Consider the following 27,502-nt stretch of genomic DNA (forward strand, 5'->3'; position numbering starts at 1 on the left):
AAAGCCAGAGCCTTTTTTGGGGCTCCCGAGCCTCCCCGAAAGCAGCAGGTCTAGCAGCAAACGGCTCCGAATGCTCAGGGCCTGCAGAAGCAAACTAAACAGACAGGCGAACTTCAATGCCAGCAACCCACAGGGAGAGGGGAAGCTCAGCCAGCCCACAGGGTGGGGGCAGAGCACCCAACACAGCACCCGCTCCCACCTGGGCTTACAGTGGGGGTGACTGAGCTCATCACAGCAAATAGCCAGATCTCAGCTCCTGGCCGTCACTATGGCCACTGAAGCCATATGGTGGGGAGCCCTAGTGCTGGGATTCCCCTGGCTGGCTCCTACTAACACTGAGCCTCTGTGCTGGGCCCCACTGCTGGCCAGCCCACACGGAGTCGCTGCAGAGGCCAAGTGGGTCTCTCAGCATGCACAGGCAGGCAAGGGGTGGGGGCATGGCAGGGCACCAATCCTCGCTCTCGCCTACGCCGGGCATCCAACGGAGTTTATGCCTTTCTGGCGGAGCCTGTACAGACCCCAGGCTGGCCCCATATGTTGGCCATGGAGCATTTCCTCTACAGCCACAGCACTGGCTTCAACTCGGCTTCCTGCCCAGTGTCCATGCAGCTGCCGCGTGGTGATGGGCATGGGGGGGAGCCGCTGCACTAAACCAGGAGTGCTGACACTACACAAGCAAGCTGAAGGGGCTCCTGCGAGGGGCCCGCAGACCTGTGAATGATGCCCGAGGCCTTGTAGATAGCCACTCGCCCACTGCCCTCTTTCGACTGCCCGTCCCGCTTGTCTCTGGCATACATGTTCTTCTCCGAGAAGTTACATCCCATGAAGTCAAAGTGAGCTGAGTTCAAGGAGATGAGTTTGGGGAACAGCATATTTTCCACCTACAGGTTGAGAGAGGCAGTTGACAGAGGTCAGGCAGTGCCCACGCAGTGTGGGCACACTGCTGGCTCCTGAGGCAAGCGACAAGTGACCGGAGCACCACGAACTCCAGCTCACTACAAGGCTCTCAGGCCCTGAGTTGTATTGCCCGTTTCTCCTCTTCATCAGCCAGCCCAGCCCCCCACCCCAGCCAGAATGCACTTCTCCTGCTTCCGCCCAGCCTGCACACATGCAGCTGCCCCCCTCCAGCATGCACACGCCACCACACACCAAGCCCCCCCTCCCAGCCTCCACACACGCCTCCCACATGCCAGGCCACCCCCTGAGCCTGAACCTGCTGCAGCCCAGGAACCCCCATGCATCTATGCCAGCTTTGTGCCAAGCCCCCAAATCCTCCCCCTCCTGCCTCACCCCCATGCTGAACTCAGTTTGTGTCTGGGTTTAAAGACTAGGACTCCCCCTTTTTCCAGCCCAGGGGGAGGCAATAGGCGCCAGGGTGGCAGAATTCCCCCACTGCTTTGCTGAACTTCTCGTGCCCTCACCTGGGCGTTCTCCTCGCTGAAGCTGTTGCCATACATGAAGCAGCCGCGCTTGGAGGCGTGCCCATGCAGATCCACGTAGTATGCCAACCCGCTCTCCTGGGGCAGGACGGCTTCCAGGGGGGCCACTGACGGGGGTCTCTCGGCTTCCCTCTCACAGTGCTCCCCGGTGGGCTCCGAAGGCAGGATCCACATATCTTGGTCCTTGTTCCCCAGCTCGGCGGCGGGTGCTTCCAGCGGCTGGGGGTCCTGAGAAAGCGTGAGATGGGTGCTGGCGTCCTGGCTGCTGGGATGGTTGAGGAGGTTGTTGGCTTTCTCCAGCTCCGACAGAGGAGCCTCCGGGGCCAGGGTGCAGTTGCGGATGGAATGGTAGGAAGATTTTGTGTTTAGCGAGCTGGAGGTGAGTGGGGAGGCGTGTGCCCTCCAGTCGGGAGCACCGGGTGCGCCCCGGCTGTGGACGTGATGGTAAAGGAGCACAGCTTTGGCTCCGTACACAGCAGGGTGCAGCTCTGCATCAGGGCTCAGATACTGGCGGTTCAGGTTCACCCCCCGGGCGTCGGTTCTGCAGAAGGGAAAGGGGAGACATGAAACCTGCCTGTCCCCAGCTGGATGCTCTCTGCTGGCCACTGCTGGCCTCAGGGCATGCTGCCGAAGGCAGGGGCTGGGCCCAGGGGCCTTCCCATGGATCCCCCTCCCCACCCTGCTGTTGGCCAGCAAAGGCTACCCTCTGCCCCCCGACACAGCATGCAGCAAGCCACTGGAGGCTCCACTGAGGCTGACGGAGCCATCATCAGGCCTTCACAGGCACGGAGGCAACGCAGAGGGGGCAGCGCTGCCCCATCCAGGGAGATGGGGGAGTTACTGAAGGAGAAGGCCTTCGGGCCCTCCCCCCGCAGGACTCACTCCTTCAGCTTAAGTCACTGCAAAGAGAAGCTGCAGGGGTTCAGACCATGCTGCGGGGCCTAATACTCAGATACAGACACCCTGGCCTATTCACCCATCCCCACCCACCTGTACCGGCTCGAGGGGGCCCCTGGCCAAGAGACAACCCACTGCTACCAGACTCTGGAGCGTCTCCCCTTCATGAGTGGCTGGTTGTGCTCACAGACAGTGGGGCTGCAACTCCTTCAGTGGCCAGCAGGAGCTGCTGTTGTGACACCACAGCTCAGAGCCCAGCTACCAACTAACTCAAGCGCCATGTGTGCATCAGACACAGCCCTGCTCTCTTGCAAGGCCAACAAGGCGGCGAGCTGCAGCCCTCCCACCGACAGGGTCTGAACAGTCTGCACCTTGGGGTCAAACAGCAGTGTCTGGCGCCGACTGGAGCCCTGTTCACAAGCACCACGTCTGCCCCTAACGCAGTGGCAGGCACTAGGGAGGTCAGCCACTCAGGCAGGAAAACCCAGAGCTCCACACCGGGCCTGTGATTTTTGCCCCTTCACTCTAAACTCTGCACATGGTTTGGCAAGTAACCGAGGCTCCCAAACACCTGGGTGGGATCATGGACTTTAAACCTATTTTTGTCCCTCTGGAGATTCGTAGCAGGCTCCAAACTAGAGCTGGCCCTGACCTGCAGGTCACTGGCAGAGTTTAGAGCCCAACTCAACTTCTGCCTGACTGGGAGGTTCTGATGCAAACAGAACCTGTCAACAGCTCAACCCAGGCTGGTTAGCAGCTGCCCCAGAGCTGGCGTCTAGCTCTGTTCGTTACCGCCAGCCCGCCAATGCTCCTGCCACCACGCGAGCCTAGCCTCTGCCTCCAGGGAGGTATTCAAGAGAGAAACCCACCCCAGCAGGGCCGGGGCAGCATCTGCAGCCAGCGCAGCTCTCACCGGTAATGGCCTCGCACCACGCCATCTGGGTTCAGCATGGGGATGAGCTTGAAGACGAACATGCGCCGCAGCATCTGGGCTCGGGGATCGTCCTCCCGCAGGATGAACTCCAGGAAGCCATTGAAGACAAAGCTGGAGGGGGTTTCCCCTGGGTGAACTCTGCTGCTCAGGAAGAAGACCTAGGGGAGAGATACACAGAGCTACCGACTGTTCCTTCCCAGCCTTGCGTGACACCTCCTAGCCCCTCTGGAGCTCCAGGGACTGCACATTTCCCAGGGCTCCGCCTGACATCCCACCCCAGGAACCTGGCCCACCAGTGCAGGGTGCAAGCCCAAGCTCACCGCCTCTGAACACTCCAAGCAGGTTCCATTTCAACGGATGTTAGCAGTCAGAAAAGCTAACAGAGTGTCAGGAACAACTAGGAAATATCATCCAGCCACTACCTAAATCCAAAACCACCTCCTCCACCACCTCAGTCTGGGACTCCTCAACTCCTCAGATTTGTCACCTAAAAAGAAAATGGCTCAGGTGGGGCAATCTCCCTCTGCAGTGAAGGTCAATGCAAAGAATTTGTTTAGCTTCTCTGCAACGGCCTTGTCTTCCTTGAGTGCTCCTGGGTTCCCTAGGGAGGTGGTGGAATCTCCTTCCTTAGCAGTTTTTAAGGCCTGGCTTGACAAAGCCCTGGCTGGGATGATTTAGTTGGGGTTGGTCCTGCTGTGAGCAGGGGGTTGGACAAGATGACCTCCTGAGGTCCCTTCCAACCCATATCTTCTATGATTCTATGATTGTCCACTGGCCGCACTGACTGACTGGTTTTGCTGTTAGTTTTTGTGTCTTTTGCTAGTTACTCTTCAAATTCTTTTTGGGCCTGCCTGATTATTCTTTTACACTTGACTCAGAGTTTATGCTCCTTTCTATTTTCTCAGTATGATCTGACTTCCAGTTCTTAACGGATGCCTTTTTGTTTCTAACCACCTCTCTTACTCTGTTGTTTAGACATAGTGGCATTTTAACATACAAGACCATGCTGGGTCAGACCAAAGATCCATCTAGCACAACAGTACCCTGTGCCAGGTGCCCCAGAGGGAATGAACAGAACAGGGAATCATCAAGTGATTCATCCCATCGCCCATTCCCAGCTTCTTGCAAACAGAGGCTAGGGACACCATCCCTGCCCATCCTAGCTAATAGCCATTGATCGACCTATCCTCCATGAACTTATCTAGTTCTTTTTTTGAACCCTGTTATAGTCTTGGCCTTCACAACGTCCCCTAGCAAAGAGTTCCGCAGACTGACTGCGCATTGTATGAAAAAATACTTCTTTGTTTTAAATCTGCTGCCTATTAATTTCATTTGGTGACCCCTAGTTCTTGTTTACTTTCTGTACACCAGACATGATTTTATAGACCTTTATCATATCCTCCCTTACTCATCTCTTTTCCAAGCTGAAAAGTCCCAGTCTTATTAATCTCTCCTCATACAGCAGCCATTCCATACCCCTAATCATTTTTGTTGTCCTTTTCTGAACCTTTTCCAAGTCCAATATATCTTCTTTTGAGACGGGGCGACGACATCTGCAAGCAGTATTCAAGATGTGGGCATATCAGGGATTTATATAGGGGCAACATGATCTTTTCTGTCCTATTATCTATCCCTTTCTTAATTATTCCCAGCATTCTGTTTGCTTTTTGACTGCCGCTGCACATTGAGTGGATGTTTTCAGAGAACTATCCGCAGTGACTCCAAGATCTCTTTCTTGAGTGGTAACAGCAAATTTAGACCCCATCGTTCTATACGTATAGTTGGGATTATGTTTTCCAATGTGCATTACTTTGCATTGATCAACACTGAATTTCATCAACCATTTTGTTGCCCAGTCACCCACTTTTGTGAGATCCTTTTGTAGCTCTTCGCAGTCTGCTTTGGACTTAACGATCTTGAGTAGTTTTGTATCATCTGCAAATTTTGCCACCTCATTGTTTTTTTGGTTCTCAGTTTTTTTTATTTGGGGGCTCAAATTAAGTGTGTACTTTCTTATGGTGTTTTTAAAACATTTCCATGCAGCTTGCAGGCATTTCACTCTTGTGACTATTCCTTTCAATTTCCGTTTAACTCATGTCCTCCTTTCTGTGTAGTTCCTCTTTTTGAAGTTAAATGTGACTGTGATGGATTGCTTAGTATTACCCCTCCCCTGCAAGGGTATTAAATTTAATTACATTATGGTCACTATTACTGAGCGATTCAGCTGTATTCACCTCTTGGACCAGACCCTGTGAGCCACTTAGGACTAAATCAAGAATTTCCTCTCCCCTTGTGGGTTCCCGGACTAGCTGCACCATGAAGCAGCTATTAATGGTGTCTAGAAAGGTTCTCTCTACATCCCATCCTGAGGTGAATCAGTATGGGGATAGTTGAAATCCCCCTTTATTATGGAGTTTTCCAATTTTATAGCCTCTCTAGTCTCCCTGAACCTTTCACAGTCACTATCACCATCCTGGTCAGGTGGTCGGTTAATACACCCCTACTGCTATATTCCTGTTATTTAAACTTGGATTTTCTATTCATGGAGATTCATTTAAAATTTTCACTATATGTGACTCTACGCTTTCTTTCCCATATAGTGCCACTCCCGTACCAGCGTGACCTACTCTGCCATTCCTGTACAGTTCGTACCCTGGTATTACTGTGTCTCATTGATTAGCGTTCCACCACATTTCTGAGATGCCTATCAGCATTGAATATCTGGCACTCAAGGTCACGCATCTTGGTATTTAGACTTCTAGCATTTGTATACAAGCACTTACAACATTTGTCACTATTTAGTTGTCTGCCCTCATTTGATGTCATTAATGGGACTCTCTTTCATTTGATGGTTTCTCTTCAGATCCTACCTGTACTTTATCAACTTCTATCTTCTCCTCTTTACTGGGTTATAGGGTATCCCCGTTAATAGGTCCTCCCCTCAGGGATGCCTCCCACCATGAGGACAAGGCTGTCCCCTGCATCCTCTGTGCTTGGATTCAAGGAACTGCCAGGGGCAGACATGCCAGCAAGCAGAACTGGCAGGCTGTTGGTCCCAGGCAGTCCAGTCCCCATCCCCACCCAGAGGCAGCCAGTGACTCACCCTCTTCCCTGCAAAGCAATGCGGCCGAGGAGTGGCTTCGTCAGGGAACAGGTTGTCCAGCCTAGGCTCGTGTTCCTCCCTCATACCGTGGCACGAGGTGACAGTAATCAAGTCCACCCGCAGATTGTCCAGGGAGTGGCACAGCAGCTCTCGATGGTAATAGATGGCGTCGAGGGGACTGCGGGGGGGGAGATGCAGAAAGGCCCTGAAGAGCAGTTGTGACAGTTGAGGAAGGAAAGGCAGCTCCCCCCACATACCAGCTGGGCACTCCAGGAAAAGCGAATCCCAGGCCTCAGCACTAGGGAGGGGTGCCCACCTTTCCAGCCAGGGGACAGGCCCCACCAAGGAGGACTATCAGAGTCCCACCTGAGTTTGGAAGGTGGCCACCAATCCAAGCAGCGGGTCTCCTGCCAATAGCCTCCCCTCTGCAGGCTCCATTCTGCATTCCCTTTAGGAGGAAGTCCCACACAACAGTTACCTTCTCCTGGCTTCCCTCAGTGCCTGCTCTGCTCCCATCCCCCAGAACGGTTCTGGGGCCTTTGGGTGAGGTCTACAGCTGGCTTGGCTATCCAGTCTAAGTGCAGGAAGCCCTAAGCCACCCTGCTCTCATCTAGTTCCGAGTCTTGCCTGGAATCTGGAGCCTAGTCCTAGGTACCACTTCTTTATTATTTCCACTCCAGCAACACTCACAGGCCCACTCAAGACCACCATGGGTGAAGCACAAACATGTACGGAGACACTGCCCTCACCCCACGGCAGAGCAGACACCCCAGCTGGTGTAACCTGCAGGTGGAGGGAGTGGGCGAGGGAGGCAGGCACTCAGGATGATGGGGCCATGGGCATGTGTTGCAGGTTTGAGAGTAGTGGGTTGTGTCAACAGGAAGCACTGGACTCACTGGTCCCTGCCAGCCCCCTACCAGTTCAGCTCACAGATTGCCACAGGTGTATCTTGGGGAGGGTGTTAAGGCAGGACCCAGTTGCCTCTTTACAGATCAGTTCAAGGAGGGCATTGCCTATGGGAGGGGCAGGTGGATGGGTAATAATGGCTGGCGCTGCTTGCAGGAGGAGAGGTGCCCTAGTGAGACAAGAGCAGGCACAAGGAAGGAGCAGAGTTGTGCAAGGAGCAACAAGCAGTTTGCACCAGGTTCAGAGGCGGCAGTGCAGGGCTCCCCAGGGGCTGACATGGCCAGAGCGATGGCCAGGAAGATGAGCTCACAGCAACATGGACAGATCCAAGAGGCACCCAGGAGGCCAGAGAAGAGGCAGCAATAACCAAACAGGGCAGACGAGGAATGGCCTATAGGGACAAAGTGGATATTTTTGAAATATTTTTATGAAGCCTGTGAGTGCCTCAGTTTCCCCTACAAGTAGCAATGTTGCCCAGTGAGGGGAAAGGGACTGTTTGCTCTCAGGGAGGCTGAGACATAAGTGTGAATGGCACCCAGTGGTCTGAGCCGGGATGGGACACTGGAAAAGGACTGGCTGAGGCAGACCCCTATCCACGGAGAATCCGAGAAGACAACAGCAGATCCAGTCCCCAGGACATTTACATCTGGCAACCCTTGCCCCAGAGGCAAATGGATTTCCTCATCTCTCTGCAGCGAGGTTCAGCAACTGTTCCCAGCTCGAGAGCAATGGACTGAGGAGCTGTGAGGATAAGAACTGGGGGCCAGAAGGAGACAGGGGCAGGGCTCTCACCTGGAGTCTGACCAAGGAGATCAGACACCGAGATAGACAAAGCTTGACTCAAGGGGGTCGCCACAGCTGGGCTGGGTGCTGACTGCCCAGGCTGGGCTGTAACCGTCAGTTCTCTGGACCATCCAAGGGACTGCCTGGGCCATGTGCCAGGTGACTAATAAACCCGCCTGGTTTCACAGCGCTGGGTGAGTGTCCCCGCAGACACTGGGTGAGGGGCGTTAATTCCTGAAGAGAGGACATGTCTCCCACAGCGTCTGGCTCAGTGGGACTCCCTAAACTGGGCTCACAATGTGAAGCAGGGGGTCTGCAGGCTCAGAGACCCAGTCTCAGGATGGGGGGAAGCCTTGTGGCTCACCCTGGAGGAAGAGTGGGACCCCTGGGGGTCTGGCATACTGTAGGGATTCCTCCCAGAGACCATGCCAAAGTTGGGGTGTAGCACGGACCCTGTAGCTCCCTGACACCTGTATGAGGGAATCAGGGGGTGATGAAAGGCTGCACCTTGGAACGCTGTACAGAAAGCGCCAACAAGACCTGGCCTGGATATGCAGGTTCAGAGACAGAGGAATCACAGATGATGCCCACATCACAGAGGATGGTGGTGCTGGCTGATTAGTGAGTAGGAGCAGGGAGGTAATCTTCCCTCCTTACATGGCACTGGGGAGACAGACAGTGGAACATGGTGTCCAGATCTGGAGTCCACATTTTAAGAAAATATTGAAAAATTGCAGAGGGTATAGAAAAATGATTCAAGAGCCACAGAAAATGCCGTACAGTGAGAGACCTGACGAGCTCCATCTGCTAACATTATCAAAACGACAACTGAGAGGTGCCTTGATTACAGCATGTAAGTACCTTCCTGGAAGAAAATCCTATGTACCAAAGGGCTCTGGAATTTAGTGGGGAAAGGCATAAACACGAACCACCAGCTGGAAGACAAATTCAAATTAGAAGTAAAACACATTTTTAACACTGAAGCCTTGTCTACACTTGGGGACGGGGGAGAATCGATCTAAGTTACATAACTGCAGCTCTGTGAATAACGTAGCTGAAGTCGACGTACTTGGATCGACTCACCGCGCTTCTTATTCAGATGGAGTACAGAAGTTGAAAGGAAAGTGATCTGCGGTCAATTTAGCGGGTCTGCACTAGACCTGCTAAATCAATGGCCAATGCATCGATCGCCAAGCCTTGATCCCTGGTGATTAATCCTGGGAACAAGCTGCTGAGGGAAGTCTCCTGATGGCTTTCTGGAAAATGCCTGAGCCAAACACAAGCTGTTGGGCTCATTTTAAGGGTAACTGGTGATGTTTAACAGCTTGTGATACACAGCAGGTCAGAATAAATATCCAATGGTCTCTTCTTACCTTAAACTCTTTCCCTGAGAGAGTAAAGGATGCAGTTACAAGAGTGGGGAGAGCGGAGGGAAGATCACGAACCTGTTACAATTCAGCTGACAGTGAGAGCTGCGAGCAGAGCTGAGCAGTCAACTTGTGAGAATGGGATGACCCTGGTAACTATAGGCCTGTCGTTGGACATAGATCCTGGGCAACATCATGGAGCGGCTGGTATGGGGCTCATTAATAAAGAATTAAAGGAGGAGAATATAATTCATGGGTTTATGAAAAACAGATCCTTACCAAAGAACCTGCTCTCTTTCTCCGACGAGATCACAGGTTTGGCTGATAAAGGTCATAGTGATGACCTCGCAGACTTCTCTAAGGCGTTTGACTTGGTACCACGTGACATTAAAAAACTAGAACAATATAAAATTAACCTGGCCCACAGTAAATGGATTAAAAATTGGCTAACTGGTAAGTCTCAAAATGTATCTGTAAGCAGAGAATCATCATTGAGCGGGAGTTTCCAATGGGTTCCCAGAGGGATCAGTTCTTGGCCCTATGCTATTTAACATTTTTATCAATGACCTAGAAAAAAAACAAAATAATCATTTATAAAGTTTGCCGATGACACAAAAATTGGGGGAATGGTAAATAGTGAAGAGGAGAGGTCACTGAATCAGAGCAATCTGCATCACGTGGGAAGCAGTGTGCAAGCAAACAATATTTACATTTGGCTGTATTAAAATGCATGTGTACATCTAGAAACAAGGAACGTCAGGCATTCTTACAGGCTGGGGGACTTTATCCTGGCAGCAGAGACTCTGAAAAGGATTATGGGGGTTGTGATGGATAATCAGCTGAAGACGAGCTCTCAGTGCAAAGCCGTCGCTAAAAGAGCGAATGCCATCCTGAGATACATAAAGAAGGGACTTGAGTAGGAGTCGAGAGGTTATTTTACCTCAGTACTTGGCTCTGGTGCAACCTCTGCTGGAAGCCTGTGTCCAATTCTGGTGTCTCCAATTTAACGACATCCTTCTTGAATTGTGGAGTGTGCAGAGAAGAGCCACAAGAATGATTCTATCATTAGAAAACCCGCCTTATAGCCATAGACTCAATAGACTGAGTTTATTGAGTCTAACATAGAGAAGGTGAAGGGGTGACTTGATCCCAGTCTGTAAGTACCTACAGGGGGTACAAATCTTTGAGAATGAGGGCTCTGAAATTTACCAGAGAAAGGTCTAACACCATCCAAGGGCTGGACATTAAAACAAACTCAGACTGGAAACTCTAGACAAACTCAGACTGGAAATAATGTGTAAATTATTAACAGGGAGAGTCATTCACCACTGGAACGTCTTTCCAAGGGTCGTGTTAGGTTCTCCATCACTGACAATGTTACGACATCTCCCTGGCTTCAGGCTCTTTCTGTTGAGCCCTTTCTCACTCTGTGTGCCTGGCCATATCTCTCCCTCAGCCCCTGCCCGCTAACTGCTCTAGAATGTTTAACACTTCTGTAAACATCAGTTTATGTCTCTTGTTTAGCCTTCCGTCTCCCCAACACTCTCTTCCTCATCTGGTCTATCATCCCCCTGTCCTTCCCCACCCCCAATTCCATTTCACAGCAGAGACTTATTCTTTCCCTGAGCTTTTTGATCTCAGCAATACTCCCATCCTCCGTGACCCTCTCCTCCCCCAAGGAGCATCGAGGCACCAGCTGACCTGAAGGATTCTAAGAAAAAGGCTAATGTAGTGCCAATCTTTAAAAAAGGGAAGAAGGAGGATCCTGGGAACTACAGGCCAGTCAGCCTCACCTCAGTCCCCGGAAAAATCATGGAGCAGGTCCTCAAAGAATCAATCCTGAAGCACTTACATGAGAGGAAAGTGATCAGGAACAGTCAGCATGGATTCACCAAGGAAAGGTCATGCCTGACTAATCTAATCGCCTTCTATGATGAGATTACTGGTTCTGTGGATGAAGGGAAAGCAGTGGATGTATTGTTTCTTGACTTTAGCAAAGCTTTTGACACCGTCTCCCACAGTATTCTTGTCAGCAAGTTAAAGAAGTATGGGCTGGATGAATGCACTATAAGGTGGGTAGAAAGTTGGCTAGATTGTCGGGCTCAACGGGTAGTGATCAATGACTCCATGTCTAGTTGGCAGCCGGTGTCAAGTGGAGTGCCCCAGGGGTCGGTCCTGGGGCCGGTTTTGTTTAATATCTTCATAAATGATCTGGAGGATGGTGTGGATTACACTCTCAGCAAATTTGCGGATGATACTAAACTGGGAGGAGTGGTAGATACGCTGGAGGGCAGGGATAGGATACAGAGGGCCCTAGACAAATTGGAGGATTGGGCCAAAAGAAATCTGATGAGGTTCAATAAGGATAAGTGCAGGGTCCTGCACTTAGGACGGAAGAACCCAATGCACAGCTACAGACTAGGGACCGAATGGCTAGGCAGCAGTTCTGCGGAAAAGGACCTAGGGGTGACAGTGGACGAGAAGCTGGATATGAGTCAGCAGTGTGCCCTTGTTGCCAAGAAGGCCAATGGCATTTTGGGATGTATAAGTAAGGGCATAGCGAGCAGATCGAGGGACGTGATCGTCCCCCTCTATTCGACATTGGTGAGGCCTCATCTGGAGTACTGTGTCCAGTTTTGGGCCCCACACTACAAGAAGGATGTGGATAAATTGGAGAGAGTCCAGCGAAGGGCAACAAAGATGATTAGGGGTCTGGAACACATGACTTATGAGGAGAGTCTGAGGGAACTGGGATTGTTTAGTCTGCAGAAGAGAAGAATGAGGGGGGATTTGATAGCTGCTTTCAACTACCTGAGAGGTGGTTCCAGAGAGGATGGTTCTAGACTATTCTCAGTGGTAGAAGAGGACAGGACAAGGAGTAATGGTCTCAAGTTGCAGTGGGGGAGGTTTAGGTTGGATATTAGGAAAAACTTTTTCACTAGGAGGATGGTGAAACACTGGAATGCGTTGCCTAGGGAGGTGGTGGAATCTCCTTCCTTAGAAGTCAGGCTTGACAAAGCCCTGGCTGGGATGATTTAATTGGGGATAGGTCCTGCTTTTGAGCAGAGGGTTGGACTAGATGACCTCCTGAGGTCCCTTCCAACCCTGATATTCTATGATTCTATGATTCTTCCCTCCGAACTCTACAGAGAGCAGCGCAGAGACCCTCCCATCACCTAGCCAACCCCTATGGATGGCCCAGCCCCAGTGCTCCTCCATCGGTTGCGCTCATTTTGAGGCCTCTGCTGGGGAGGCTGTAACTTCTGCTAATGCCTGAGAGCAGTGAAGTGGAAAGGTCAGGTGAAGTCTCTGCTTGGCTGTTGCCCCAATGCAGGGATGCACCGAGAGGCCAAAGACCAAGTCAAAGGGAAGGGCAGCAGCTGGATCAAGCTGCCCCAGGCCAATCCTCTGGTGCCTCTCTTTTGGATGTCTAGATGATCTAGGTGAGTGTGGAACACAACTGGAAGCATGATTCAAAACAGACTGAGCTACTGAATTCAAAGGAAGGTGTGGAGAGGGAAATCCGGATGGGCAGTGCAGAGCCCTGGGGAGGGAGCCATCAGTCCAGAACACATGCAGAAGGCAGGAAGCCCACCATGCAGTCATGCATACAAGCAGTGTACATGCCTAGGGCCAGCTCTGGCTGCTGGCCTCCAGCAGGACTCAATCTGAAACAGAGCCATGACATGAAAAATCCCAGGCAATAGAACACAAGGGATGTGGAGGAAGAGCTGGTACCTAAGCATCAAAGTGGTATTTTCCCCCTGCTACTGGTTTGCCACTATCCATTGTATAACAAGACCGGGGGGGAGGGGGGGAATGTATGTGAGTGGTGGTCTAATGTCCCCAGGATCCTTCAGGCGGGGGGCATCAGGCATCTAATACCCAGCCCACTTGCTTCAAAACAGAAGGGGGGTGAGGACAGGAAAGAAATGAAGGCAGTCACCGTGACAATGCCATGAACAGCCTGACAGATCACGTGTTGCCAAGGACAATAGATCACATATGAAAGAAAACAAATCCTTAACAGCAAAAGGGTCCACCTCATTGCAAGGGTCCAATCAGAGGGCTTAAATTCAGCCCAAGGTTCTTCAAGGAATCCAGGCCAAAGGATCAGCATAGGACACAGGAGCATTCTGCCCTGTGGGTGCTGGCTGACACTGCCTGAAAGGGCTCTTTGCAAGCCGCGCTCCAAGAGGAGACGTATTGAAAGTTGCAGACAGGCTCTCTCAGGAGGGCTGGATGTCAGCTTCAGAGGCTGGAGATATGACATGAGCACAGGGAGAGAGGGTCAACACACACTGCTCCGAGAGTGCAGAATTCTCCCCCCCAACCCCCAGCACGTCCATTCAAGAGATTCCCAACACACAGATGAAGTCAGGAATCCAAGGAAAATACGCAGAATGTCTGAATTCGACAAGCCTGCCCACCACTGGTTCTTCAGGGAATGCTCACCATTCTCTGAAAGCACCCAGGGCAGGCTGAGACTGGTTCCCTCCAGTGCGATAGGAGCAGACAGGTTGCTGTTGGCCCTTCTAGTCAGGTGTCCTGCCATGGGCACCGCCCCAAGACCTGAGCTTTCAAGAGGACAGTCACTCTTCCAAAGCAGCAAAGAAGTCTGGTCTGGGATCAGGAGAGAGAAAACTTGCTCAGCCAAAAGGAAAAGGCTGCTCCAGATTCCCAAGGAGACCCCCCACAGCCCCAGGGAGGGAGGAAGCACAACCAAGTATCACACCGGGATTTCCCACTCATCGGCCTGGCAGAGCGGGGAACACTGGTGTTATGAGGCCAAATTCATCCCTAGTGCAATGCCATGGACTTCAGCAGCATGGAATGAATTTGCCCCAGTGAGCGTAACTCTCAGGCTGGGTATGTAAACACGGAGCAAGTGGCTGGATTCATAGTCCAGTTTCCTCTCTCTTCCTAAAGCGACAAGAGAGCTCTCTGCGCCTGCTGATCCAGCTCCTGCACACCCTGTCAAACCAGGGCCTAAGGCAGGCCAGGGGCTGTCATGGAACTGCAGCTCTTTGTGCTCAGAGACCAAAGGCTTCATGTGCCAACATCAACTGCCTTTTCATAGCCAGCTGATCTCTTCTATTCCCTGAAACCTCCCTGGGAAGCCATCAGCAGAGGAATGAAATCCACAAGTACACAGAGTGAATGCCTTTGATTTGCCTTGAGATAAAGAATTACTTTCTGCTTGCCTAAGGAAAATGATTTAGGATTGTAACAGCAGAGTATGGAAGAGCCTCCGGGCCAGGAAGCAATGGTGGTGGGAGAGACTGCAACACAGAACAGCTCAGCAGAGATCAGAATTAGCTTCTGAGAAAGGGAGCAAAGCAATTCCCAGAAACTGGGGAGAGTCTTTGGTGCGAGCACCATGCAGCCAGAATACCTGGGGCTGACGATCAGACCCAGGAGGTACGGACCTCCCCTGTGATCGGGCTGCTGAGGGAAGGGAAAAGGTCCGTGTGAGATGATGTTCTGCAGCCAGGAAGCTAAAAAGGAATGAAGCCTTTGCCTAGCCAGGTCTCCTAGAGCACCTCTCAAAAGGCAACATCAGTCACCTCTTCTCCTCAGTCTGAAACGACACCGTGGCTGCGAAACCAGGGATGCTACAGAACCCCCGCTGCCTGTCCCCTACACTTGGGTCCCAGACGGCTGAGAGCTATGGAAATTAGTGATCAACTCAGGACCCACCCACAGGAATGCATGGAAGCTGGTCTGATCTTGGGATAATAGAGAATGCTGTTCCAGGAGGAGACCCAAAATAAAGCCAAAAGGGCACCCTCTGCTCACTTGCCCCTCACCAAGAACCACTCATTTGGGAACCAAGCGGTGCAGAGAAAACGCTTGTGGCTGCTCATTTCTGAGCTGGAGAGGAGAGACATGAGCCCACGGCAGCTAACAAGAGGGCAGCTGGCACAATTACCCCAACTCCCCACCCAGGCAAGAACCACTGCAAAAAGGGTGGAGGACACCGTACATTTGAACAGAGACAAAATATCAAGGCTGGGGGAAGACAGGCAGAGAAAGAGGGGGTAACAAGGGGGGTCCGCACCTGCTGGGTGACATGTATTTACACTCCTCAAAGCGGCTGTCCAGCTGTGCCAGCATCTCCTGGCACTCCGTGTATGAGAAGGGGTAACAGAAGGCAAAGTAGGTGGTGGCGCCACGGTACTCCAGGAAGCGATGCACAAAGGACAGCACAAACTGGGTCTCCATCATCTGGGACAGACACACACAAAGCAGATGCTGAGCGGCTAGCATAGCTCCCAGGAGCAGAGAACCACGAGTCTGCACAGTCATCCCCCTGGGGGCACACGGCATGAAATATATGGCTACTGGCTGGCATCCTACAAGTCATCTCATTGCACCTAAAAACATGCCCATTTTACCCCCGGCTCTACCATTATAACTAGTACTATAAGCACCACTAAACAGTGACTGCAGCTTTGCAGTCAAACCCACAATCAAAGCAGCTTCCAGTCTATGTCTGCTCTGAATCCCTGAGGAGCCCAGACACCACCGCCTAGGAAAACAGGCTCTGCCTTACCGGATCAGACATTTGGTCCATCTAACTTTGCTGCCTCCCGACAGCAATGGCCAAGACCTGAGACTTCAAAGGAAAGTGAAAATCCCCAAAACGCACCAGGCCATTTGTGCAAAACTGTCCACGAAAGTACAGGGGACTCCTTCCTGTCCCCTTGGTGATCTGCTGAGACCCGAAGTCTGAAATACTGAGTATTCTTAATGTTTTGTCTGAATACTGCATATGTGCCTCAGTTTCCCCCATATGTTACTCAAACATCTAGATGGTGGGACAAGTGTGTGAGATCACTGCAGAGACCCTTAGAGGGCAGGTGTGACTGCCTGGGCACAGACAAAGGCCAACAATCTGAATCCTGGCAACTGATAGCCAGGGCCCATCCTCTGCAAGAGCCAGCTGGAGAACAAAGTGAGAGCTGGAGGCCAGGTGCCCTGTTTGCCCGGGAAAGAGACAAAGGCCAGAGGATGGGCAAACTGGGCATGACAGAGGCTGGTCAGTCGGCAGTTGAGGGACTGAAGAGGGGACAGACCAGAGTTCAGGGTTGCGCCCTCCCAGGATGGACTTTGACGAATGTTTCTAATTTCTGTGCTAACAAGTTCTGTTCTACGCTGTGTTCCCAACAACTAATAATCCTTCTGTTTTCCACACTGGCTGAGAGTCACTGCTGGCTGCAGAGTTGGGGTGCAGGGCCCCTTTGGGGGTGTGTAAGGCTTCCCCAGGTGTCCCATCCAGGTGGACTCACTGCAGGGAGCTCACAGTGTGAACAGGGGGCTGAACGCTCCGAGGTCAGACCCAGGAGGCACTAAAGCCAAGGCGGTTTGTCCTAATGAGAACGTGCCTAGAGAGGAGACATTCTGCATTCAGAGCCGTTCCAGAGCACCGAGACTCAGACCCCATGACGCCATCTGAACCTGTTCAGCTGCAAATGTTGATGTCCTCTAATTATCCAGCTCCAGTCTAAATTCAGCTGCAACATCCCACCCCTTCCATCAAATATTTTCTGACAAGGTTAAATGCCCAAGTATTTGGGGTTGGTTTTTGGGTGGAAGGAAAGGCACAGAAATGGGACAGGCCACCTCAGGAAATCTGCAATGGAATTAAGAGCCTTTCAACTCTTGGTTGGTTGCTAAAACAAACCAAGCCCAGAGTAACAGTCACCAAGAGTCACAATCCAAGGGTTACTGGTTTTCAATCCATCTCCAGCAACAACTGTACACATAACAAAGACAAGCCTCTCCAAAGGCCAAGCGCTGGATGAGCCAAAAGACCAAACTCCCTGCAAAGGGGTGCATTTCACGGCAGGGGCACGGCATGCTAATGAAGCAGTGCGTATGTCAGTGTGATTGCTGTCCTGCTGCTACCCAGGCTGTATCTCCACCAATCCTCCAGGGACTCTCAATCTAGCAGTTTTCAATTCATGTTTTTTTCTTAAATATGGAACTATCTTAATCGCATTTCAGTTCGGAAGGCTGTTTCCCAGCTATTGTTACAACTGAAGAATTGAGAGAAAAAATATCTTCAGTTGCAGAAGGAGTTTCCTGGGCGTGACACTGGTAAACCAGGTGCCAGCTCTTGCCAAGACTGTAGGCATCGGCTGAGCACTGACAAAATTCATAGCTGGAAACCAGACCAGCTCACCTGTATATTAATATTGTTCAAGATGGGTGCTGAACGTGTAAGAATGTGTTTAGTCTCTATTAAATGCTTGTGAGTTGCTGCCTGCATTAGCCTGTCTCCTCTGCTATAAGGGAATAAGTAAGTTTTGCTTTACAGGTATAAAAATGCCTGCTCTGAACTTGTGAACCTAGACAGGAAAAGTGACCCCCACACCATCCAGAACTATCAAGACTAAATGGGCCACTGTGGAACATCACAACACAAAGACTCATGTAATGGCTTTCTTGCCACCATGAGGGTCTACATGCGTCCCATCAGCTTGAGTTCTGGAAGAGGGAACTAGAGATAGCTGACAAGAAAATTTTTCATCTCTTTGCTATTTGAACTCTTACAAGGGCTGAAGCTAAGAAACAAAAAGCAGAGATCCCCAGGGTCGCCCTGGGTTAGCCTTAAAAAGACATTTCAGTTCTGACAGATTACTACATCTCTGTCACCTTGTGGAACCACAGAATGAACTCATTTGTGTATCTATGTTGCCTGCTTTAATCTGTAAATAACTTTTTTCCTAGTTAATAAATCCTTAGTTAGTTTACTATAGGATTGGCTACCAGTGTTTTCTTTGGTGTGAGATCTGAAATACAAATTGATCTGGGGTAAGCAACCTGACTATTTTGTGATTTTTGGTATAAGTGATCATTTATCACTAAATCCATCTTAGGTGGGTGGCAAGATAGACTGGAGTGCCCACGGGGACTGTCTGTGACTCCATGGTGAGACTGTTACAGAGACCCAGGAGTTCACATTTACCTTTATGAAGTTACACCCTCTCTTACATGCTGCTCACTGAGCCAAAGAGAATGCTAAAGAGTCACAAAGCTGCAGACAGGACCTGACCCCAACGCACCAATCCACCGTCAACTCCAAGCAGCATCATCCCCCGACGCGCTCACTGCACGGATACCTCGAAGGTGGGCCGCTCCCGGATCCGCTCCCAGCGGGGCCTGACAGGCAGGGTCCTAACGAAAGGAGACATGCCTTGGGAATAGAGTTTGCTCTGCTTGTTCATGTTCACAATGTTGATTTTGATCAGCTTGCCTGGAGCTCCTCCCTTCACACTGAAATAAAACCAGGATCTGAAAAGGACACACAGAGGGACCAGGTCAGTCTGTCAGCTGAGTAACTGAGCTGACATTCTCTCCCACAGACAGACTCTGTCTGCCACCCCACAACAACTCTGGTGCTGGGGCACGAGCACTGGCAGTAAGGTCAGAATCCGAATGGGTCTCCAGCATTAAGTCACCTCAGCAACCTCAGGCCTCCTGGAGTAAGAGTGCAGCATAATCAGAGAAGTGGGCATGTAAAAGTGTCTCCCTTTTCTACAAAGCTACCCATAGCAGCTCAACCACATGGGTCTCTAGGGACTTGAGGGACAGATTCTTTCCCCATTAGCCCTGCAGAAGCCGACTGTGCTACAGGAGAACCTGAATACTAGCCTGCCATAGGTATCATCCCCAGAATTGCCTGCTAAGCATCCTCCTGCGAGAAGCTTTACTATTAACCTGGATGCAAGAGGCAGTGAGGCCCCAGAGGGATTCTCAGAGTGCCAGAGCAGGAGGCTCTCTTTGGTTTCTCCGTGCTCTTTATGCACTTTGCAGTAGAAAGGTTCATGCTGTCACCAGCACCGCACATGGGTAGAAGGCAAGGAATGGCCAAGGAACAGAGCCACATGCTAAAAACCTGCCAGGATTGGCATGGCTCCAGCTGTTAGCTCATGTTGGCCTTGTCTCCTGGCACAGGGACAATGAAAGGAAGGCTCATCAGGAGATGCTCCACCATCCTCGCAAGCCCCTTTACCTGTTCCCGTTTTCATACTCCGTTTCGGCACAGTCGGGCTTGGTCCACACATTGAATTCATAGTCAGCCGTGGGCAGGGAGCTGCCAAACACAGCCGACACCGTGCTGCTGCTGCTGCTGCTGTTCCCAGCTATGTCCCCTTCTCCTTCCTGGTGTTCCACCTTCTCCACATGAGCCAGGTTCCCTGAGTCAAACTTGGAACTGAACAAGAGGCCGCCGCAGCGTATCTCCATGTTTAGCCCGCCCCTGAGAGTGCGATTTCATCCTCTTGTCTGCACCAAGGCTGCTGCGGGGCTGTCCCTGAGCTGAGGAGTGCAGAAAACAACCCAACAATTAGAAGCCCCTCTCTCGCCACCGCTAACTTGTGATCATTGTATCGTACCTTCCGGGTTCCAGGGCCTCATTCTATGCCCTCTCGGAGACCCACAAGGATTTGCTACAAAAACATAAATTGAACTATCAAGTTATACCCCTACACAAATTGCGTAGCACACCACTTCTTGTCAGAATATGTGGCCACCCACACACCTTCCCTTGCCTCCAGTTTGTTCAGCTCAGGCTCCACATGGGGCCTGACGTGAGACTGGAGGCTCTCTGGGGCAAGGACTGTTTTTCTATTTGTCCTATACACATGCAGCCCACTATTCAGCACTGTAAAAGCAGTCGGTATGCTTCCACAGCACCTTTTATCCTGAAGGGTCCCACAGCATTTAGCAAACTTAAATTGACACATAGCAGCAGGAGCTGCTGAGAACTCACTGCTTTGGAATCTCAGTCCACTTATTTAGGTGCTTAAATATGGATTTAGGAGCTGAACTTTAGGCACCCACTTTTGAAAATCTTAACCAAAGAATAACAATAACACCCGTTGAGAGGGTGTGAAGAGAAGGTAGAAAGAAAGAAAACAGTTAACAAGGTTGCCAAGCCTAGGAAAGACAAAGAGCTTAATTATAGCTCCTACAGAGAGGGACACCCTCAAAGATAGAGAGGTCCTCTCTTTTCTCCTGACAGCAATCTGAGAGGAAACCATTGACAGACTTCTGAAATGAACACAAGAAATCAATCCACCGCTGAAATCACCAGGAATGGATTTAGTCTAAAGGCTTTATACGCTGAAGACATCGTATATAAAAATGACTTTTTTTTTGTGTGCGCAGAGGTGGGACAGGGGAGGAGAGTAAGAATCTAAGAAGGTTTCTGGCCATCATATTTCCACAAATGAGCAGATCATTCACACATTTGCAAGAGACAGCACTAAGCTCAAAAACTTCAGGATGAAATCAAAGTTGAAGCTACATGGTTTACCTCCCTATGAACCAATCAGCTGTGCTGCAGCAAATGGGCCAGGCCAGTTAGAGGTCAGCTCAAGGTATCCCATTTGTTACCTGCTGGATGAAACAGGCTTCCAAATACAGATGTTTTGCTAGTGGATCCTCCTCCCTCCTGCTTTTTACGCTTCTAAGTACAAATCATTGTTCAAGCTGGCCAACCTACAGGGTGAAACACAACACGATTCAAAGGCACTCAGATATTATGGTGCTCGATCTTACCTAATAACCTAGATCAAAAGGCAGCAACCCGATACTGATGAAAAAGGGAGCACTCTTCACACTGGCTCTTTGGGAAGGGGGATACCTACTGACGGCAGGGGACACAGACGTCTCCCTGCGGTGCAGAACAGTAGGTGGAAGGCGTCCTGGTCCACCGAAGCGTCCCTGCAGCCCGCACAGGGAAGACACCCCATCCCCGTTTGCCAGACGACGTGCAGGCCACTCCCTCACACCTGGGGAGAGCTGGAGATCGATGCCGTACAGGTTTCCCTAGGACGCCGCGCTGACTTCAAGCCCAGCCCAGCTCCGGCTGCAGCCAGGCTGCTCCCGACACGGCGCCGCTCCCCGGGGGCCGGGGTTCAGCAGCGCAGCCAGGCGAAGGACAGGGCGGGGCGCGCTGCAGGCTCCAGCCCGGGGAGCAGCGCGGAGCCCCCTCTCCGGGGCGGGATTGATCCCGAGACCCTCGGGCCCGGGGGCTCCATGGCCCTGCTCCGGGCCCGGACACAGCAGGGCGCGGGCCTGGCGCCGGGGTCCCGCGGCCTGTCACACGCGCGCAGCGCCGGAGCCGCGGGGACCGGAGTCTGGGGGGGGGGGGAGGGGGGGAAGGGGGGAGGCAGCGGCTGGGAGGAGCCCAGAGCGCGAGTCCCATTGTCACAGACGTGCCGGGGGGGGCGGGGCCCGCGGGGCAGAGGCGCCGAGCGCGCGGGGGGGGGGGGCGGGGCCCACGGGGCAGAGGCGCCGAGCGCGCGGGGGGGGGGGCGGGGCCCACGGGGCAGAGGCACCGAGCGCGCGGGGGGGGGGCGGGGCCCACGGGGCAGAGGCACCGAGCGCGCGGGGGGGGGGCGGGGCCCACGGGGCAGAGGCACCGAGCGCGCGGGGGGGGGGGCGGGGCCCACGGGGCAGAGGCACCGAGCGCGCGGGGGGGGGGCGGGGCCCACGGGGCAGAGGCACCGAGCGCGCGGGGGGGGGGGCGGGGCCCACGGGGCAGAGGCGCCGAGCGCGCGCGGGGGGGGGCGGGGCCCACGGGGCAGAGGCGCCGAGCGCGCGCGGGGGGGGGCGGGGCCCGCGGGGCAGAGGCGCCGGGCGCGCGGCGGGGGGGGCGGGGCCCGCGGGGCAGAGGCGCCGGGCGCGCGGCGGGGGGGGCGGCGGAGGCGCCGGGCGCGCGGTGGGGGGAGGGGCAGAGGCGCCGAGCGCGCTACCAGGCCCCGGCAGAGGAGCCACCGGCGGAGTCTCTCACCTCCACCTGCCGGGCCCCGCCGTCCGCCCCTCTCTGCTCCCCGGAGCCCGGCCCCGCTCGGGACCCAAACAACGGCCGGCCCGACAACAACAACGCGCCCGCCCATTGGTCGGCCCCGCCCCGCGGAGCAACACGCCCACCCATTGGCCGGTCCCCTGCACGTCAGAGCAACGCGCCCGCCCATTGGCCGGCCCTTCCCCTTAGCGCAACGCGCCCGCCCACGGGCTGGCTGCACGAAGGGGAGGAGCGAGCCGCAAAGGGGCGGGGCGGGGCGGGGCTCCGGGGGGCGCTGGTTTAAGGTTCGGCTGCGAGGGGAAGGAGGGGTCCGCAGGTTCGAGCCCCGCAGCGCCGGAGCAGCGGGACCGGGACCTGGTTCCGGCTCCGCCCGCCCCCCTCCAGTCTCGGGTGCCCCCGCTCGTCCACGCGGGAAGAGGTGCGGGATCGATTAGAGGCGGGTCTCGCTCAGGTGGGGCCGCCGGGGGCCTGGCCGTGGGGCGCGGAGCCCGGGGGAGCCGGAGGCTTGTGGCGCCGTAGAGCCCCCGCCTCGGGTGCGCCCGGGGGCGAGTGCAGCGCGGGGGCCTCTGTGCCCGAGACCGGGGACGGGGCCCCCCCGCGGCTCCCCCGCCGCCCCCCCCCCTAGGCAGCCTCAGCGGTCGGGGCGGCCCGGGGGGAGCTGGGGCTGGGGGGGGCCATTTCCAGCGGTTGACATGGCAGGGGGCATTGCGGGCCCACGATGGCATCGATCACATTGGTAGATGTGCAGGGGAACGAGCCTCTGATAGTGTGGCTGATGTGATTAGGCCCTATGATGGGGTCCCCTGAGTAGATCTGTGGACACAGTTGGCAACGGGCTTTGTTGCAAGGATAAGTTCCTGGGTTAGTGGTTCTGTTGTGTGGTGTGTGGTTGCTGGTGAGTATTTGCTTCAGGGTGGGGGGGGCTGTCTGTAGGCAAGGACTGGCCTGTCTCCCAAGATCTGTGAGAGTGATGGGTCGTCCTTCAGGACAGGTTGTAGATCCTTGATGATGCGCTGGAGAGGTTTTAGTTGGGGGCTGAAGGTGACGGCTAGTGGTGTTCTGTTATTTTCTCTGTTGGGCCTGTCCTGTAGTAGGTGACTTCTGGGGACTCGTCTGGCTCTGTCAGTCTGTTTCTTCACTTCAGCAGGTGGATCATTACACAAAGTAAAACTATTTCCCCATGTTTATCCTCCTCCCCCCCTCCGCCCCCAACTGTTCTTCACACGTTCTTATCAACTGCTGGATGTTAGGCCTAGACTCTAAGAATTTAGGTGTATTCTGATCACTTGGCTAGTTCTAGAGGTATAAAAGAATGAATCAAAATCACTGTCCGCCGGTGTAATGGCCTTCTCTCCCTGTGACAGTCTGGGGCCCTGTGCTTAGGCTAAGGCCTTTGGCTAAGCAGCAGAGGCAGCCATAAGCTGGGAAGTGAAAGGTCACCTCCTCACATCCCAAACTAGTCACGTTGACAGAAAGTGCTATGGGGCTGTTAGCCATTATCAGGACAGGATTGTGTCCTATCGCCTCCAGAGAAAGGGAAGTGCCTAGAAGATGTAAAAGGAAACTTAGTTTGATAGCATCCTGTCTGGCAAGAACTCACTTATCAATAGCTGGGATGTGAAATCCTCATTTCTGTATTGTTTTGTCATTATAGTACCCACTTTGCTATTGTTTGTCTGTATAATCTCTGTCTGGTTCTGTGATTGTTTGTCTGCTGTATAATTAATTTTGCTGGGTGTAAACTAATTAAGGTGGTGGGATATAATGGGTTAGCTAATCATGTTACAATATGTTAGGATTGGTTAGTTAAATTTCAGGAAAATGATTGGCTAAGGTATAGGTAAGCAGAATTCAAGTTTTACGATATAGTCTGCAGTCAATGAGGGGTGGGGAATTGGAATCATGTTTTGCTAATGGGGGGTGGGAATGGGAACAGGGACATAGGTGTAAGGCTCTGTGGTGTCAGAGCTGGGAAGGGGGACACTAAGGAAGAAAACTGGAATCATGCTTGCTGGAAGTTCACCCCAAACAACATTGAATTGTTTGCACCTTTGGACTTTGGGTATTGTTGCTCTCTGTTCATGCGAGAAGGACCAGGGAAGTAAGCTGGTAAAGAAATAAGCCCCCAACACTAGAAATGGCCCACCTTGATTATCACTACAAAAGGTTTTCCCTCCTCTCCCCCCCCCCCCCCCCCCGCTCTCCTGCTGGCAATAGCTCACCTTACCTGATCACTCTCCTTACAGTGTGTATGGTAACACCCATTGTTTCATGTTCTCTATGTCTATAAATCTCCTCATATTTTCCACTGCATGCATCCGATGAAGTGAGCTGTAGCTCACGAAAGCTCATGCCCAGATAAATTGGTTAGTCTCTAAGGTGCCACAAGTACTCCTTTTCTTTTTGCGAATACAGACTAACACGGCTGCTGCTCTGAACCAGACTGTGCACCCCATGTCTGATGGAACCACTCCAAGCCCCCCAGCACCCTGGCCAGAGCCCTCCTGAAATGCACCTTTGCAAACCACCCCCATGACCTTCCTGCCAGTGCTGCTGCCCTTAGCCCCTACCCCTCTGGCTACTGGCAGCGGTGCAGCATGTAGGGCCTGCCCCAGCAGGGGAGACGCTGGCTCCAACGGGTGAGCTGCGGCCACCCAACCCCTTGGCGCTCTCCTGGCAGCTCTGACCTCTGCGCCCTTGGCCCTTTGTTTTCTTGTCTCCTGTCTCCAGCCAGCTAGCCCAGGGGCTGGCGGCCCCAGAGGCATGTGAATAACCTGCCCCTTTCTGTATCCCCCCTATTACCTCTTCCCTTTCCCCACAAACCCACCAAGGCAGGAGTCATCGATTCTCTTCCTGCTCTGCTCCAGCATTGGCTCCCATCAGCTGCGCTTCCAAGCCATCCTTTCCCTTGAGGCAGGGGCCAGGTGCTGTTTGTGATGGCCAGCACCGTGCTCCTGGCCTGGCCTCGGTGGTTCAACCAGCCTTCTATCCAAACAGGGCCTATACAGGAGATCCCCGACACCGCTATGCAGGGATCATGTGTGGAGAGCTCAGTGTGGGCCCCACTGGAGGCTGTGCCGAGGGCTGCATGGAACCTGCTGCACATTTCTATGCCGTCCTAGGCCTTTGCTTTCCCTTGGCTTCATCCCCAGCCCGCGGGCTGCCAGCCAGGCCCTGGGACTCACCAGTGCTGGGCCAGCGGCTCACAGCCTAGGCAGGAGAACATGAGCCTGTCCTCGCTCCTAGAAACCAGCTCTGCTCCCTGTGGATATGCTCCTCAGGGCAGGGAAATGGCTCGGGCCAGGTATGATCCAGCAGGGGCTAGGGGGGCACAGCCTCTTCCCCCTAGAGTCCTAATGAGGCCAGTGGCCACTGTGGCATTTTAACCCAGGGTATGACAAAAGCAAGACACAGAGAGCACTGACTTCTGCCTTCCCTTCCCTCCAGCTTTACTCACTCACCGGTGCCCTTCCCACAAGGAGGCTGCAAGCTCTGTGAGGTTAGGGTGGCATCACCCCATGGGGCCATGCAGCACCCAGCCCAACAGACCACGAATGGCACCTCTGGGCACTGCCATGGGACAAGTAGTCCTGGGGGGTGCCAATGGAGTTGAAGACCAGCCCCCTTGAGAGTACAGCAGTAGGACAGTGAGACTGGACAGGTTAAAACTCCTCATGCCCAGGGGCAGTGGGAACCTTGGGAGAGGACAAGCTCAGGCAGGGAATGGGGAAGGGCGAGTGAGGGGGGGCCACCAGGGAGACACTGAAGCAGGGGTCTGCAAGGTGGGAGGGAACCAGGAGAGCAGCGCTCACAGCAGGAGGCCACCCTGCCTGTAATGGGTGGACAGGGCTTCTGGTCTAGAGGGGGCAGCAGGCGACTCTGTGCAGTGTTAAGATGGCCAATGAGGGTGCTGGAGAGAAAGGGGGATAGTAGAGATGGGGTGGGTGGGTGGATGGAAATCAAGGGATGGCTTTTCCAGGGTGGGGTGGGGGATGCAGGAGTGTAGCTTCAGGGCCAGGGGATGGTCAAGAGCCATGGACAGTCAGGGCTGCTGAGTCAGGGTTGGTAACAGCTCAGTCGTTCTCTGAGCACAGGGCCATGTATGCCAGGGGAGGGTCAAGAGGTTCCACAGATTTTGTATCAGTTACAGCCCGAAGGGACCATCTGATCATCTCCCCTGACCTCCTGTAGATCAGAGGCCATTAAACCCCACCCAGTGACCATGTGGAGCCGAGGACTTGGGCTATACTAAAGTCCTCAGCACCGTGAGCCACAGGCAGAGTCCAGGAGAGACCAAGGGGCCATCAGTACCCGGGCCCCTGCAGTGGCAGGGTCTTGATTAGGTGGGATGTACCCCAATGATCCCAGCAGGTAACCTGTGCCCCCCACTGCCAACGCAGACAATCCCCCACCCAGGTCCCTGCCAACCTGCCCTGAAGGGGAATTCCTTCCCAACCCCAAATCTGGCCCTCAGTTAGACCCTGAGCATGTGAGCAAAACACACCAGCCCAGCACCTCAGAAGGTTCTTTGTACCATCCTGCCAGGTGTCCCAGCTCCCGCTGTGGCCAATCCCTGATGCTTCCAAGGAAAGTGAAAAAACAATCCATCTGGCTAATTGGACATTTGGGGGAGTGGATCCAGCCCAACCCCTGCACAGACCAGCTGAAGGAGATCTGATTATTGCTTTTGGCCCTAGATTGGAAGCAGGTGGGCAGACGGGCTCAGGGTCAGGCTGTGCAAAGGGTAAAAGTGCAGAACTGGTCCCAGGACAAGGCCAACTGCTTTTGTTTGCAAGATCCTAGCCCTGGAAGGCTGGAGGAGGGATGGGGCTGAGAGAGAAGTAAAGCGGTTCACTGGAGAAGTGAGTGCTGAGTGGAGCAAAGCAGCATAGTGCTGACTGTCTCTGAGGGGCTCTGCTGAGCAGGGTGGGTGGCAAATGCAGAGGAGAGTAAAGCTGGGGTTGCCAGAGGGCAACCATGAGTCAAGAGCAGCAAGAAAGCTGAGGCCAATTAAACTCTTCCTTTGAGCTTTGGCTTCTCCCCACTTGGCACCACAGGGAGCTCTGGCCATAGGTCTTTGATCCACAGGACAATGGGAAGGAGCCCTCTTTACAAACACTCCTGTATGGCCAGAGGAGGGATAGGCCTGCCCCAGTGATTACAGTCCCCACTGACCAGGTCCCAGGGCTGTTCCCCCTCCAGCACTGCCAAGGGCAGTTTTCTAAATGAAGGACAGTGCAGGGGCATAGA

General features: G+C 53.4%; 1 protein-coding gene across 13 annotated transcripts in view; it reads right to left on the reverse strand.

Annotated features, from left to right (window-relative positions):
- AGBL5 (AGBL carboxypeptidase 5) overlaps positions 1-22,351 on the reverse strand; it is a 45,603-nt gene extending 23,252 nt beyond the window's left edge. For 5 of the 13 annotated variants that reach the window (XM_077812250.1, XM_077812242.1, XM_077812251.1 and 2 more), the window contains exons 1-9: positions 22,238-22,351; positions 20,836-20,940; positions 19,451-19,755; positions 18,558-18,729; positions 15,491-15,657; positions 6,374-6,578; positions 3,250-3,428; positions 1,422-1,980; positions 712-881 (exon numbers count right to left, since the gene is read on the reverse strand). In XM_077812250.1, coding sequence (XP_077668376.1) covers positions 712-881; positions 1,422-1,980; positions 3,250-3,428; positions 6,374-6,578; positions 15,491-15,657; positions 18,558-18,729; positions 19,451-19,683 — 1,685 coding nt within the window. In that variant the 5' untranslated portion in view covers positions 19,684-19,755; positions 20,836-20,940; positions 22,238-22,351. Of the gene's footprint in view, positions 1-711; positions 882-1,421; positions 1,981-3,249; positions 3,429-6,373; positions 6,579-15,490; positions 15,658-18,500; positions 18,730-19,450; positions 19,756-20,835; positions 20,941-21,000; positions 21,563-22,237 lie in introns of those variants that run through there. The other 8 variants (XM_077812249.1, XM_077812245.1, XM_077812243.1 and 5 more) reach the window with 8 other exon arrangements.
- Between the last annotated feature and the right edge of the window lie 5,151 nt (positions 22,352-27,502).

Source organism: Eretmochelys imbricata, chromosome 3 (assembly GCF_965152235.1).
Source record: "Eretmochelys imbricata isolate rEreImb1 chromosome 3, rEreImb1.hap1, whole genome shotgun sequence".
Taxonomy (NCBI): domain Eukaryota; kingdom Metazoa; phylum Chordata; order Testudines; family Cheloniidae; genus Eretmochelys; species Eretmochelys imbricata.